At 40.8% G+C, this 16156-nt stretch overlaps 1 protein-coding gene and 1 long non-coding RNA gene across 2 annotated transcripts; both read left to right on the top strand.

The window, feature by feature from the left end:
* Positions 1 to 6332: 6332 nt before the first annotated feature.
* LOC144983789 (uncharacterized) lies at positions 6333 to 7861 on the top strand. Its single transcript, XR_013647598.1, has 4 exons — positions 6333 to 6536; positions 6632 to 6679; positions 7097 to 7213; positions 7367 to 7861. It is a non-coding gene; the product is annotated as an uncharacterized LOC144983789 (long non-coding RNA).
* A 7126-nt stretch (positions 7862 to 14987) lies between these two features.
* On the top strand, positions 14988 to 15926 carry LOC100216003 (uncharacterized). The gene is made up of 4 exons (XM_004076236.4): positions 14988 to 15251; positions 15356 to 15406; positions 15501 to 15620; positions 15798 to 15926. Exons 1-4 carry the CDS (start codon positions 15120 to 15122, stop codon positions 15912 to 15914), a joined length of 420 nt encoding a protein of 139 aa, XP_004076284.1. The 5' UTR covers positions 14988 to 15119; the 3' UTR covers positions 15915 to 15926.
* The last annotated feature ends 230 nt before the right edge of the window (positions 15927 to 16156 follow it).

Below are 16156 nucleotides of genomic sequence, written 5' to 3'. Positions count from 1 at the left end.
CTTTGCTAAATGAGCTGGTTGTTTATAGAGTGCTGTATGAAAATGTTTTAACAGAAGATTGTTGGGGATAACCGCAGCCTTAAGGGGTTCATCAAGAAAAAGGATGTGGTGGGGGGGCATCTATCGGCTGTATCTGAGAACTGGAGTGTGACCTTACTCACAGACATGACTTACTTCTGGATCCAACGAAATGAAGGCAAATCAATCACCATTTTTTTATGGTAGGGATGTCACCATGTTGGAGCCAGATGATGTCAGTAAGGACTAATTTGTCTGAGTTGGTCTTACTCATCATTTCTATGGTAACCACTCTTGACAATCTGCAGTGAGGTTACTGGTTGTCACTGCTGGAAGCAAAAAAAAAAGAAGAATCCAGAAAACACTGGATGGGGTCTTTTTTATCTCTTGATCTAAGTCTTTTACCGTTGTTTGTTTTTGTTCCGATTTGAAGTCCTGCAGGTCATAGCCCTTAGCGACCAATGTAACAAGTTCTTCCTTTAGGAATTCTTTGTTTGGTGGATAAGTTGAATATGGGTGACAGTGGCTCAGGCGGTTGGCCAATGATCGGAGGATCGGCGGCTCGATCACCCCCCCTGACAACCGTGCCCCCAGGTGTGGCATCTGGAAAAGCGTAGACAAACCCAATCCATTATTATTATTAATATTAATATGAATATTATCTAGAATCCAGTTCAAGATGCTCCTGCTAACCTATAAGGCCTTACATGTTATGACCCCATCCCATAATTAAGATCTCGTAATACCATCCAAACAGAACACTTTGCTCCCAAAATGCAGAAATGCTTGTGGTTCCTAGAATTAGTAAAAGTACAGTTGGAGGTAGAGCGTTTAGTCAACAAGCCCCTGTTTTATGGAATAAACTCCCAGCTCATGTAAGAGAGGCCAACACAGTTTCTACATTCAAAGTTAGACTGAAAACATTCCTCTTTGGACAGACTTCAATTTAAATTCAATTCAATTTTATTTGTATAGCCCAAATTCACAACAACAGTCGTCTCAATGGGCTTCGCACCGGTAATTGTAAGGTAAACATACAATCAAAAGTATCATAAATGCATAGAATTCAATAGGAGAATACTAAACTTTAACTAAACAGACTAAACTAAACTGGCATCCCTTCCCTTAGACCCTCCTTCGCGGTAAAGAAAAAACCCTAAAAAAACGGATTCCGGAAAAAACGAAGAAACCTCAGGGGTGCCCACATGAAGGAGGGATCCTCCCCCAGGACGCACAGGCGATTTACCAGAACTCAGAGAAGAATTAACTTATCTAACACTACAACTACATATTAAAAGTCCAGCAAATGATCTTCATCCAGATGGAGTTGGTGGACGGCTGGTGGCGCGAGACGAGCCAGAGACAGGATCCACAACCAGGTGTATTCAATTCAATTCAATTTTATCTGTATAGCCCAGATTCACAGTGTAGGAGCAGTAGTTGAGGCAAGCCAGAGACGAGGTTCTTGGTCAGGTACAGGAACACGGAAGAGCCAATTGGAATCAAGCTTATTGCCTCCAGTCGTGCCCCAACTCCATCTGGTTTTAGTGTATTCATACTTGTGCAACACTTTGGATGTCTGGCAGATTTTAAAGCGCTATATAAAGATTGATTGATTGATTGATTGATTGATTGATTGATTGATTGATGCCCAGTTTAGCCTAGTCTGTTTAGTTTATGTCTCTGTTTAAATTCTATGACCTGATGTTTTTTATGATTTCATATTTATTATACAATGAAGCCCACTGAGACGACTATTGTAATATTGGGCTATATAAAAAAAATTGAATTAAATTAAGAGCTTGAAAGATTTAGGGCTTCAAAGTGTTGTGCAGCAAACAGCGTAAAAAACAAACTAACGAAAAAAATACAGGAAAACTTGTAATTCTTCAACAAATAAGCTTAACCACCAATACTTATGACTTTTCCAAAATAAGAATTTCCTCTTGCCAAAGCCTGGAAACAGTGCAGATTTTGGCTAAAGTCAGGGTGCTGACGGCCTAGATAGGCCATCAGGCTTACACAATACAGAGGCAAAGCAAATAATTTGAGGGTGTCCGTCAAGAATATTGCTCTTGTTAATGTGAGAAATGAAAGGGCAGCTGGCCCCCTTTGTCCCCTTGTAGTGTTGCCTGTGGACTATAAAAAAGTGATAGTAGAAAGTTTAAATAGAATCTATGAATTAAATGATAGTATTGAAATTAAAGCAGAACTGTTGGGACAATCTATAAAATTTGAAGCCCATATTTGTTTCTTTGTTTTTTCACTGTGCATATTTTGCCTCACATAATCAACAGGGCCTTTTTTTTTAACCCAACCTCTCTCAGAATGTTGTCTTGAAGTTGAGTCGTGGGATCTGGACTTAGAGTCCTCATTATTGAAATGTTTCACCACTCATTGAAGTGGTTTCTGTAATGGTTTTCAGTTTCTCTGCCTTTGTGTTTGGTTCCTTGTTGTTCTGTAGAGGTCTGAGTTCATTTCCTGTTTTATTTTGTAGGGTTTCCTGTTTTGCTGTTATAGTGAGCTTTACTTTGGGTCCCCATCTGTCCTGAGTGTTTCCACCCGTGTCTCGTTGTCTTGCATGTATTTAATTCTTGTCTTTGCCTTCCTCCAGTGTTGGTCCATAGTTTGTAGTTTATGATGCTGTTCCCCTATCTTGGTGTAGTTTTGATGTTTCCCTTTTTGAGTATTTCGAGTTTCGAGTTTTCTAAACTGTGTAAGCAGTGGTTTTGGTTTTGTAGTTTTGTTTATTAAAGCCACCGTTCACCTGGCACTCTAGCGTCTTCCTCTCTGCATCTGGGTACTCTCGCCAACCCCGCGCCGTAACATTATGGACCAGCCATACCAGGACCCAGCAGAGAGGACCTGTTTTCGGTGGGTCCCTGATACACAGGTCCTGGACCAGGACCTGTGGCTCTAGGACACATATTTCAAACTCAAGGCCCGGGGGTCCTTCATGTCATTTTATGTGGACCGTGAGAGCATAAACGTTTTTAATTTCTTAAAATAAAAATAAAAATTGGTATGTATTTATATCTTGAAGGAATCACACTTCAAATATCGAATTGGGCAACTATACATTAGGATTTAAACACTGTCCATATAACCATAACTGAGAGAATCACATTTAAAAGAATTTATGCTAGGGTGACAAGCAAACATGTTTGTTTGTTTTTTCATTACATTTAGTTACATGTATAAGTTATATCTGGCCCTTTGAGGACAGCTACTACGTTGATGTGGCCCTCTGTGAAAATGAGTTTGACACCCCTGCTCTAGGAAGAATTTTGCGAGGGGGGGGGGGGGGGGGGGGGGTCGAAACCCAGTGGGCTTTGGACTGTTTCCAGCTCCCCACCTCCATCTTCGATGGGACTCGTCTGGCTCTGAGGGGGGGGGGGGGACGCCGTCGCCGCCGCCACCCTACTCGACATTCAATCTTAGCTCCGGAGGTGGTCCTCGACACAGCCCAACCCATTCCTGTTTCCAGAAGGGTGCTGGAAGCACCTCGACCTGTCCCTGCTCCAAATGCCTAGTCCGAGCCGACTGCCGCAGACGCCGAGCCCGAGCCCCCAGCTACAGGCGCCTGGCCCCAGGCCCCTGCCCCAGACGCCTGGTCCGAGCTCCCTGCCCCAGACGCCTGGCCCGAGCCCCCTGCTCCAGACGCCTGGTCTGAGCCCCCTGCCCCAGACGCCGAGCCACAGCCCCCTGTCGCAGACTCCGACCCCGAGCCGGCCTTCCCCGACTCCGAGCCCGAGCCGGCCTTCCCCGACTTTGAGCCCGAGCCACCTGCCGTTTGCCGGCTGGACACACCAGACTGGACGGCATGGCCTCCCGGCCGTCCTCCAGACCCGCCTCGCCAGGCCGCGCGGCCTCCCTGCCGGGCTCGCTCGCCTCAAGTTCAGAATCTGAACTCTGTTGGCCTTGGACCGTTCATCTTTCGGGCCCCCTCCTCCTTGGCTCTATGTGGAACCTTGGTCCGGTTATTTGAGGGGGGTTATGTAACAGTTGTCAGTTTCTTTGCCTTTGTGTTTGGTTTCTTGTTGCTCTGTAAAGGTCTGAGTTCATGTTTCCACCCGTGTCTCGTTGTCTTGCATGTATTTAAGTCTTGTCTTTGCCTTCCTCCAGTGCTGGTCCATAGTTTGTAGTTTATGATGCTGTTCCCCCGTCTTGGTGTAGTTTTGATGTTTCCCTTTTTGAGTATTTCGAGTTTCGAGTTTTCTAGCCTGTTTAAGCAGTGGTTTTGGTTTTGTAGTTTTGTTTATTAAAGCCACCGTTCACCTGCAACTCCAGCGTCCTCCTCTCTGCATCTGGGTACTTAGGGGTGCTGGGTAGTTTATGATGCTGTTCCCCTGTCTTGGTGTAGTTTTGATGTTTCCCTTTTACTCTTGCCAACCCTGCGCCGTAACAGCTTCAGCAGTCTGTGTGGTGCTGGGTTCAAGCCCTACATACTGTATATCCTGCAGGCATTTTTAATGGTCTTGTTCAGAATGTTCAGAATTTTATATGTAAAACCAAACTGGAATGACATCTAATCTGCTTCTGACAGTGTGCTTAGTGAATGTCTCAGGCAACGGAGAGCAGAGGAAGCAGTGCTGGAGGACAGATCCTCATGGGAAGACAAACCCCTGCATGGGATGTACCACCGGACCATAACTGAAGTGGCTGATATCAAGAAGTCCTACCAATGGCTAGAAAGGGCTGGCCTACAGGACAGCACTGAAGCACTCATTATGGCAGCTCAGTAACAAGCCCTGAGCACCAGAGTGATAGAGGTTCAGATCTACCACACCAGACAAGTCCCAAGGTGTAGGCTGTGTAAAGAGGCGCCTAAAACAATCCAGCACATAACTGCAGGGTGTAAGATGCTGGCAGGTAAAGCATACATGGAGCGCCACAATCAAGTGGCTGGAATAATATACAGGAACATGTGTGCAGAATATGAACTGGAAACCCCAAGGTCAAAATGGGAAACACCTCCAAAGGTGGTAGAGAATGAAAGGGCAAAGATCCTGTGGGACTTCCAGATCCAGACTGATAGGATGGTAATGGTGAACCAACAGACATTGTAGTGGTGGATAAAGAAGAGGAAAGCCGTTGTGGTGGATGTGGCAGTGCCAAGCGATGGAAACATCAGGAAGAAGGAACATGAGAAACTGGAGAAATACCAGGGACTCAGAGAAGAACTGGAGAAAGCCTGGAAAGTGAAGGTGACAGTGGTGCCTGTGGTAATTGGAGCACTCGGGGCAGTAACCCCCAAGCTGGAGGAGTGGCTACAACAGATACCTGGAAAGACCTCAGACCTCTCAGTCCAGAAAAGCGCAGTGCTAGGAACAGCTAAGATACTGCAGGACCCTCAAGCTCCCAGGCCTCTGGCAGAGGACCCGAGCTTGGAGGAGAAACCACCCGCGCAGGGTGAGAAGGGCGTTTTTTTCATGAGAAATTAGATAGACTATCTCAACATAAAAGAAGAATGTGACATAGATCAGTAGAAAGAGAGGTTGTGACGTAGGTAAGGGAGTCAATTGTGTAAAATGTTTGTGTTATCTTTGGGTTAGTAGTGCAAAGCAGCCAAACTCAGAGGGTTTGACTTCCTGTCTGTGGTTGAATAGATTTTTGTTGTTCCTTTGAGCTTTTACTTTGTATAAATTTGGGTGCATTTTGTGGTATGACACATTTCTCACAAGTTTTTCTCTGGAAACAAAAGCACAGAAATGTAAAGGTGTGCTTTTTGATTAAAGAAATAAATCTTTAAATGATTTACACATTTCCAAAACAGGTAAAAGATAACTAGAGGTAAGGAAAACTGTTAGGTGTTTCTTTCATTTGGAGTAAGATTTTGTTTCATTGAAACACATGAGGTAAGATGTTTAAATTAACATTAAAAGTAATTCATTTTTCGCCTCTAACAACAGCCTTCATGATACACAATATTGTCAACATGCTTCTCAGTTTCCAGAACAGCAACATTTAGTCTCACAGGTTGGTCATATAAAGTTCTGCCTTTGTCTTACACGTCACTGTTGCATTACCAGAAGTCAAATGTGGTTTTGTCAAGTGGTTTAGAATCAGAAAACTGTTTTAATGAAGTTAAAAACAGAATCTTCCAACCCATGTTCAACCGTGTTTGCACAAACAGGTGCAATGCAACACTTTGTCTCTGAGTTCTGTATTAAATGTAGCGAATTGGCAAACTCCTAGTTTTCAGAGAAAAGTTGGCTAATTTGCATAAATTTCCTCCTTAACCACATTTGAGGTCAAAGAGGATGTGTGTGAAAACGGTATAAATATGCTTTAAGCAAAGGTTTCAGAGCATTTGAAAGGGGGTGAGGAAGACTTCAAAGACTCTCTTTGGACAAATCTTCAGTTGGAAACAGACTAAGATGGAGATGATTGCACTTCTGCTCGTTTGTACTGCGTCCCAGCTGATCAGCCCAGCTGCTTGTGCTTCATCCAAACTTCATCCAAACCTTAACAACATTATTATAGAGGTGGAAACATACAATAACACTTTGGCTAAGGTAGGAGTTTGTTTAAGAAATTGCTTTTGGCAACCCTTTTTTTCTATTAATATGCAAAAGATGTGACATTTAATGATCTTTTTTTTTATATACAGGACTATTTTGTTGAAGATGTGCAGGACTTGGCTGAAGCTGGATGTAAGGTAGCTACAGAATTATTACATTTGAAAAAAAAAAAAAAACTAAACTAAACAGGGTGAAGGTACTTTTACCAAATTTCTTACACACAGATGCAACAAGCCTCTTAGTGAGTTTAATCATGCACCAACTTCCTCCACTTTTAAAGATCTAGACTTTATTGATATTGAGCCACATTTTTGGTCTCTACTATCACAAGAATACTACGGGGGAAAAAAAACTACAGGTACTTCATTTGTAGTGACATTACTGTATTCTGCCTGTTCAATTTCTGTTTCGTTTCCTTTTTTTTTGGTCTGTTTTTTACTATTTATGTTATTTATCTTTTTAGCTTAAACACTTTTTGTGAGGCTGTTTTTAATGATTATAATGCATCAAAAGCCTGTTTAAAAAAAAACAAAAATGGGTTATTTTCCACACAGGACGACTTCTTCTGCAGAGTCTTGGATATCCTGAAGACCCACACTAATACTGCACGTCTTGACACAAATACCAAGGAGCAGAGAATATTGAGAAACCTTGAGGCATTCACCGCAGAAGTAAGAATGTCTTCAACAACTTTCAGAATGATGTTTTCATGATTCACCATCATATTTTGCTTCTGACATTTTTCTGGACGTTAACATGATGTGACAAGTAAATTGTAAAAACGTTAAGTAACCGTTGAGCATTTTATGTTTTTTTTTCTTTAGATGAAATGTGAGGAGAAACCAAAGATGGAGGTAAATACAGTCAAGAAGTCAATCACAGCTCTACTGGACTTCCTTAAAAAATGTAGTAGAGGAAGAAACACATTTGGCTTGAATTAGGGAATTTCTTTTTGCTTTATGAGTTTAATATTTTATTTATTTAAACATTTACATTTTTTTTCTGTCGTACTTTTGTTTACCACATTTCATGGATTGCATTAATTTATCTTGATCAACAAGTTGTAGCTGTACATGTTTTTCAATGTACCATTGTGACCAGCTAAACTTAAATATTTATTTGATCAAAATGTTTAATCTGCACAAAAACGATATTTGTTAGAGATGGAATACAAAAAAGTTTTAGTTTTTAGAGGCAATAAACCTTTTCATTCATAAATCAAGATTGTGTGAAATTATTTTGTTCAAAAACTGGGAAGTTGTTCTGATATTTTTTTAAACTGTCTCAACTCTGCACTTCTTTATTATGCATGCAGTTTGGTGTCAATAACTAATACAATGTTCTGCAAATATCAGTAAAATTTTAAACTTTATCAAATGTATGCAGATTTTAGATTGTCCTTGAATTCTATATTTTTTCTACTTTTCTTAGATAAATGTACTGATTTAATTTAGTCATTTTCATTTCCTAGAATTTTATTTAAAACATGTTTGGAAACCTTTTTTATATTCACGTTTCTCAAGATAATAACTGAAATAATAATAGATTTAATGGTATATATTTAAGCTGTAGATGATCAAAAACTCACATTTGGTTCTCAGAACCGTAACATACACTGGTCCGCAGAGCGCAATGACCTAAGGGGAGAATGTTTTAAAGCAGACTACAAAAGTAAGAAGGTGCAGTACAATGAGTCAATGAGTTAAAAACAAAAATAATTTTCATAAAATTAAATATTGCACAGGCAGCCAGTTTAAAGAGACTTCTTGGTATCACAAATAAATCTGGCTGCTGCATTTTGAACCAGCTGCAGTCTCGCTATTCAAGCCTTGAGCAACCCGGCATATAAGGAGCTGCAATGATATAGTCATGACAACACAAAAGCATGCGTCACAATTTCAAAATTTTGACTTAGATATATAAAAAACAGACTTAATCCTGGCCAGAACTGACCCCTGAGGAACTCCCCACCTCAGGGGGTAACACTTGGATGAGTGACTGAAAAACCTGTATGTGAGATAAGACCTCATCCACTGCAGGGCTTCGCCAGAAAACCTCACACAGTGTTCCAGCCGCCCAATCAGGATCTCGTCAACAATTGTGTCAGAAGTTGACGATAGATCAAACATCAAAGGAACCACCAAATCACCTGCATCTATTGCCAGCAAAACATCATTAAAACCTTTTAAAGGGCAGTCTCTGTGTTATGTCCAGGCCTGAACCCCAACTGGAAAGGTTCAAGGATCATATGTGCATTTCAAAATGTAACCAACTTTTTATGCACAATGTTCTCAAGGACTTTTGCACAGAAAAGAAGGTTAGAAATTGGTCTTTAGTTTGAAGCATCCAGACCACTTGTTTTTTAAACAGTGGTTTCATTACTGCCTGTTTAAAATAAGTGGAACCTGACTGGAAGCAAGACTAGTATTCATTATGGTTGAAACAGCTGGAGCTGTCACTGCAAAGGCTTTCTGAAAAAAACAGGCTGGCAAAACATCACGAGAAGAATAGGCTAGTTTCAGATTTGATACCAACCTTTCTAGTTCAGTCAGGGACGCCAATGAAAAGGATTAAGGCTTAGCTACTGGTGTCGGTGGAGATGGTGGAGAATAAATGGAGCATTGAGTAAGAGAGCACCTAATACTAGCAACTTTGTCCATGGAAAATCTTTTCCCAGAACTTTCAAGATTTTCATTTCGATTTGAGTCCATTACTGAGCCTGATGTCTTAAAAAGGATGCCTTGATCAAGCAGAAGAAATATAATCAGAAAAAACAGTCTTCTAGCTTTTCTGACAGCCTCATTATACAGGTAGAGTTTGTCTCTAAGAAGATGGTGGGAAATTTGGAGTCTATCCTTTATCAATTTTCTTCCAGCTTTCCTGCAATCCCATCTCAAGGAGTGTATTTCCTCCAAGATCCAGCGTTAGGTGAAAAGGAAAATCTCATCCCAGATTTGAGCACACAGCAGTTTAAACTACAGGAGTTCCGAAAGAGTCTGTAGTGATCTGGGATGAGTATAAGCTCGGCTTTTCCAACGAAAATAAAACGGAGAATTCAGCAGCTTTTTCTTCATCCAAACAGCATATCTGTCAAGACCAGGTTTGGGGACAATTCTAAGTGCCGAGGTAAAGTCGAATAATACTGCTGATCAGAAATGGCAGTCTTCACAGTCTCAACCGAGGCTGTAGGAGACCCTAAAGAAAGGGCTAAGTCTAGCATATGACTATGCGTTGGGTCAGAAACCCACTGCACACGTTAAAAGAATCCATTCCGATAAAAAGGTCTTTGACAAATGGTTTGTTAAGACTGCATACATGAATATTAATATCACCTGAAAACAACACATGTTCATCTGTTAAAAACTTAGCATTAAACTTAGGGGAGCGATATAGTAAAAGTCCTTAAAAGTAGAGGAAGGGCCCAGGTCAAAGAGACAAAACTCAAGAGTCATACAATAATGGTGGTGTAAGGTGTCTAAAATTAAAATGTGACTTAAAAACACAGATCAGTCCACCGCCTCCGCCTACAGATCTTTGGACACTAAAACACAAACAGTCATCAGGAAAAAGTTCCAGCAGAACACCTGATTGACCAGCTGGAATCCAGCTTTCCACAATGCCCAGAAAGTCCAGCCTCTGGGCGTTTAAAAAGTATTTCCAAATAAACGCTTTGTTCATGACAGATCTGGCGTTTATTAATCCAAACCTCTTTGGAGTCTAGTCCACATTCTCTGGTGATGAATCAGCAGCAGAACGTGTCATCCTTGGAACCTCCACAAAATTTGAAGGGTCGCTCTTCCTCCAACAAATTTGAAAACGTTTTGTCCTGGCGAGCCAGACTCTGGGTTACCCCACAGGGATCAGTCACAACTTAGGACACAAAAGAAGCCTCTACAGGGTAAACAGGCGATTTCAGGGGGCGGAGGCACCAAACACGTCAGCTCAAAAATGGGGACAGCAGGCATGAAGCCAAACTACTCTCCCGCTTCATCTCCCCCCGGCGCCGCTGATGCTTGGCGCTGCATGGAAGCCCAGTTGCAGACTAGCCAATGCAGACTAGCGGATCCAATGACTTACAATCCAGTCAATCAATCAAAGAAGCCGGGTGGAGAAAAAATGTATATCCAGATAGTGTGCCTCGGTCGTACGAGAGGAGCGCGCCAGTATTTTGCCCTAACCAGAATAAAAATAATAAAATAATAAAAAGGCACATATAAAAGGCTGGGCTGCACAGTGGCAAAAACACAACATCAATGGGGAACCTTTCTGTGTGGAGTTTGCATGTTCTCCCCATGCATGCGTGGGTTTTCTCCGGGATCTCCGGCTTCCTCCCACCGTCCAAAAACATGCTTCATAGGTTGATTGGCAACTCTAAATTGTCCATAGGTGTGAGTGTGAGAGTGAATGGATGTGTGATTGAGGATATTCTACCCTGCGACAGACTGGCGACCAGTCCAGGGCATCCCTTGCCTACGCCCAAGTGGCCGGGATAGGCTCCGGCAACCCCGTGACCCCGAAAGGGAATAAACGGTTAAGAAGATGAATGAATGAAATAATAAAAAGTTGAACAACAGACAGATGGCGTGCCATGAACATCGCCGCCATCTTGGTCCTCAATCATTATTTGTATTAAAACAACAGTTCTTTGAGCTGAGGTGCTATTACTGATGTAAAGCAGTAACAATTTATTTTAATGAGTTGAACTTCTTGAAAGATAAATATGGCATTCAATTATGCTTGTATTGATGATTTATTGGGGGCAAGTGGGGTGTCAAAGCCTTTTGTGGGGAGGGCTAGTTGAACACTCCGCCCTGTAGCTTCACCTCTGTTTTTTTGGATTACAGACTGATGGAATTTTGTTTTGTGTGATGGATTAAAAGAGCACAGATTTGATAAGTGATCTGGATTAATGAAGAGGAGCTGGTTGTGCATTATCAGAAATCAGAATCAAAATCCTTTGATATCATTGTACACAAGAAGCTTGTTACAACCAAATTGTTCAACTAAATTTAATGAGGAGATTCACACACAGAGGAGAAGAGGAGAATAGGAGGACATTTTTAGTAACATCAAACAAGAATGAATATCTCATTTCGTCTTCATGGAGTCCTACTTGACAATGGTCTTGTGCAAATCACCTCAAAAACCAAGATGATCATTGACTTTAGTAGGAAGCCCTCCCACCAACCAGTGATCATCGATGGAGGGAGAATCGAGGTGGTTGACTCCCATAAGTACTTGGGTGTGCACCTTGACCACAAACTGGACTGGTCAGAGCAGGCTCACGCTCTGTATAAGAAAGGGCAGAATAGGCTGTTCTTCCTGAGAAACCTATGTTCCTTTGATGTGTGTGCCAACATGTTGCTCCTCTTTTATAAGTCGGTTTGCGGTGAGTGCTGTCTTCTATGGGGTTATATGCTGGGGTGGTAGCAGGACCACAAGGGATTGCAATCGATTGGACAAACTCATTAAGGGGTGTGCATCTGTGATCGGGAGGAGGGTGGACTCTGTGGGATCTGTGCTGCAGAAGAGGATGAGGGCCTTGACTCAGAGCATCCTGGACAATCCCAGACATCCCTTGTACAACACGATGTCTGGTCAGAGGAGCTCACGGAGTAATAGGCTCCTTTCACTGCGCTGCAGGACAGAGCGCTTTAAGAACTGGGAGATTAATAAAGTTTCTGTCTGTCTGTCCGTCCGTCCGTCCGTTCGTCCCATTTTTATGCAATGTTTTTGTTCAACCCAAGGAATAAAAGCTGAAAGTCTGCACTTCAATGGCATCTGAGTTGCTTTATTTAAAATTCCCTGTGGTAATGTACAGAAAAAAAATTAGAAAGAATGTGTTTCTGTCCAAATATTTATGGTCCTGACTGTATACTAATCAAAATAAGTGTGACTTGATGATAAGAGAAGTATTTATTTTATATTTTTAAAGTTTAATTTTTTTATGCTTTACAAAATTTATATTTTTTTAATTGTAAATTAATTTTAAATTAATCTTGGTTTGATAAAACACTGACAAACTTCAGTAAAGCTGATGAGGTCACAGGCGAAATTGACATGTCACCATTTCCAGTGTTCCACTAAAAACCACAAGATAAGATCAACAAATTCAAGAAAAGGCAACATTTCCCTTTGCTTTGAGAATGACACAAATATTAGTTTTCACAAAGTTTGCTGCTAAACAGCTTTTAGATCTTTGTTTCAGTTGTTTCTGTGATGTTCTTAAATATAATCACAAGCACTTCTTATCAAAGGCTTTTATTGACAATTACATGACATTTATGCAGAGAGTCAGTGTTTGCAGTGTTGGCCCTTCTTTTTCAGGACCTCTGCAATTCAACTTGGCATGCTGTCAATCAACTTCTGTGCCAAAGCCGGACTGGTAGCGACACATTCTTTCATAATCACTTCTTGGAGTTTGTCAGAATTGGTGGGTGTTTGTTTGTCCACCCGCCTATTAAGGATTGACCACAAGTTCTCAATTCAAATCTGGGGAGTTTCCAGGCCATAACCCCAAAATTTAAACGTTTTGGTCCCCAAGCCACTAAGGCTGTATTTACACTGCAAGGCTTGATGCCCTAATCCGATTTTTTGACTATATCCGATTTTTTTGACGACCCGCTTACATCATCTTTTAAAAGTGACCCGTATCCGATTTTTTCATTTACGCTATACAATGCTGAAACTATCAAACGTAGATGTTCTGAGGACTACGTAGCAGCATTTCCGCCTTCTGCGGACCTCCTTCAGACTTTTGTGTGACTGCGGCAAAGCAGCGACAGAAGGAGGCGTTGCCTTGGGCGCTCCAGGATGAGGCAGGCGCACTACAGGGGATGTGTCCCACAGTCCTCAGCAGTCCGTTTGCCATACTTCTTGCAGAAGACAAACCTGTCCCTGATGCTTTTTTTGGATAGAACTGGTTTCTTTGCTGCCTTTCTTGACACCAAGCCATCTTCCAAAAGTCTTCGCCTCGCTGTGCGTGCAGATGCACTCACACCTGCCTGCCGCCATTCCTGAGCAAGCTCTGCGCTGGTGGCACTCTGATCCCGCAGCTGAATCCTCTTTAGAAGATGATCCTGGCGCTTGCTGGTCTTCCTTGAAGCCTTCTTAACAAGAATTGAACCTCTCTCCTTGAAGTTCTTGATGATCATATAAATTGTTGATTTAGATGCAACCTTAGTCACAATATTCTTACCGGTCAAGCCATTTTTATTGACTGATTGATTTTATTTCGAGCATTGTAGTAAAATCAATATAGAATGCAGACATTTGTCAAACTCATTACAGAAATGATGAAATGCATATATAAAAAAACAGAAAATAAAACAAAAAAAGACCCTTAAATCACATTATCTTAATCAAATACTCTAGCGTTAATGAACTTAAAGTTTATGCAACGCGATGGCTGCGCTGCACGTGTTTCTTTGCAGGTCACCATAGTTAACAACGGAAGAACAATGATTTCAAGCTTCATCCTCATTTTTAAAAACTTAGGCTGCAACTTTGCCGATTTCCAATATTTATGTATTTCTCAAAACTTTTAGCCACGAGTGTACGTAAGAATTTTTTTGCTTTTATCTCTGTGTCACTGCAGAATCAGTAGAAGTTCATTAAAATTACTGGTGGTTTGAATCAGGTAAGAAACCGTTGAACCCTTAACCCACAAGTATAGTCTGCTTCCTGTCAGGTTGATCTCAGTGGGAAAAAAAACACAGAAAAGTGACGTTATTAGAAGCATTGTTGAGAAAAAGAAGGGGATATTTGAAGATTACGGTCTTAAACTTTATCCACAAGTTTCCTTCACTTTCGTCATCTTTTTTTGACCCACATTCCTATGAGATACGCTGTACTGATTCAGTTTTTAACGTTTTTTAAACCGTAACGAGTCCAGAAAGTAAAAGCCTGTCTATTAAATAAAACCTTTCTGTCTACATTAGAGGAAAACATCTTCAATTTAAAAAATTATAAAAAGTACAAAAAGAAGTTTAAATCTAAATGCATTTAGTTTAAATGTCATTTGTAATTACATTTTAGCGACAGGCTGACATCTACTGGTATCTTCTTCTGCATTCGTTTGTTTGTTCTGACTCCTAAAGTCCTCCATTAAGTGTTTTAATGTGGTTAATAAAACTTTAAAGACTCGTCACCTCTTTTTGATTTCATAGGGGGATTTTTGTTTTGCTGTATGTGAGATTTACAAAGTCACTGGATGTTATCAGATGACCAGTAACCGAAGTTACTGTTTGGTGTTTGAGGTTTGCATTTTCCTTTGGTAAGCTTTCAGAATGAAGCACTCTCATATTTCCTCTTAAACATCAAAGGAACTGCCCTATCAGAGATATTGTACAATACTTTACCTTTGGCTTTCATTGTATACGTAATTAAACAGCAAAGTCATACTTTTCACAGAAAAGTGAGGTGTAAATTTCCATATTTGAAAAGGCGCAGCCACGTGGGTAAACGGAGTATAAATGTCCTGCTCTCGCAAAACGTTTCAAAGCAAACTGAAAGGTTGCAATCTAGATTACAAAGGATCCTCTAAAGAGTTCCTTCAATCGTCAACAAGTCAAAAGTATGGATCATTCTGCACTTGTGCTGGTTTCTGCGGTGCTCTATCTGTGTAACTTGACTGCTTGTGCTCCACGGGGGCATCAGCCAAACCTCAAGGACATTATTTCAGTGATTGACAAATACAATGACACTACGGTAAGAGCTTGTTTGCATTTTACAACAGCTTTTACAAAATGATGAAAGAATTTCGTCCTTTGAATGAAACCTTTGACGTCTCATTTGTTTGTTTTGTATGACAGAGCCAGTTTGTAGAAGATGTGCAGGACTTGGCTGATGCTGATGGATGTAAGGTAAGAAGAATTAGAAATAAACTAAAGCTTTAAGAAATATGAATGAGTTCCTATCTATGGACTTCTGTTTTCTCATGTTTACTTATCCACACAGGATGAATTCTTCTGCACGGTTCATGGCGTTCTAAAAAACAGGGGTAACCTTAAACCTAAAAAATCTGAGCAGGAGCAAATAGTGATAAGGAACCTCGCAGTATTCATTAAAACATCAGAGGTAAGAATTCTCCTCGAGAACTTTCCAAAGTAAACTCTTAACGGTGTGCAGTGAAGTAGAAGGCTTTTAGTTTCTACAATTATTCTGCAATTCTACAATCATTCTCAACGACAGACAACGAATAAGGGTAAAATGGAATGAATACCTTTAAAGTCTTGTGCATTTGTGTTTCTTTAGATGAAATGTGAAAATAAACCAAAGACAAATGGAAATAAGGTCCCCATCACAACTCTGCTGGGATTCCTCCAAGACTGCTGTAAGAGAAGACTCTCCTTCGGGAAACCAAATGCTTGAGACACTTGTTTGTTGCTGCCTTCCTCCTAGATACTCACATTTAGTAAATGTTTAGTTGTTGACAGAAAAATGTTTTGACAGTTTATTTAAAATATGGAATATTTATATAGTTATTTATTACTTAAATTTTCAATGTGCTATTTGTGCATCTTCTGAAGTGACACGAGTGTTGTGCAGTGACTAAATGCCTAATGCTTTGTGGGTCATTTTTCATTCGGATCTCACTGATTTGTTGTGGTATG

The sequence above is a fragment of the Oryzias latipes genome, chromosome 14 (assembly GCF_053564925.1).
Source record: "Oryzias latipes strain Hd-rR chromosome 14, Olatipes_Hd-rR_3.1".
Taxonomy (NCBI): Eukaryota; Metazoa; Chordata; class Actinopteri; order Beloniformes; family Adrianichthyidae; genus Oryzias; species Oryzias latipes.
Note: the sequence above shows the minus strand (reverse complement) of the source record. Positions and strands in the feature narration are given on the sequence as shown.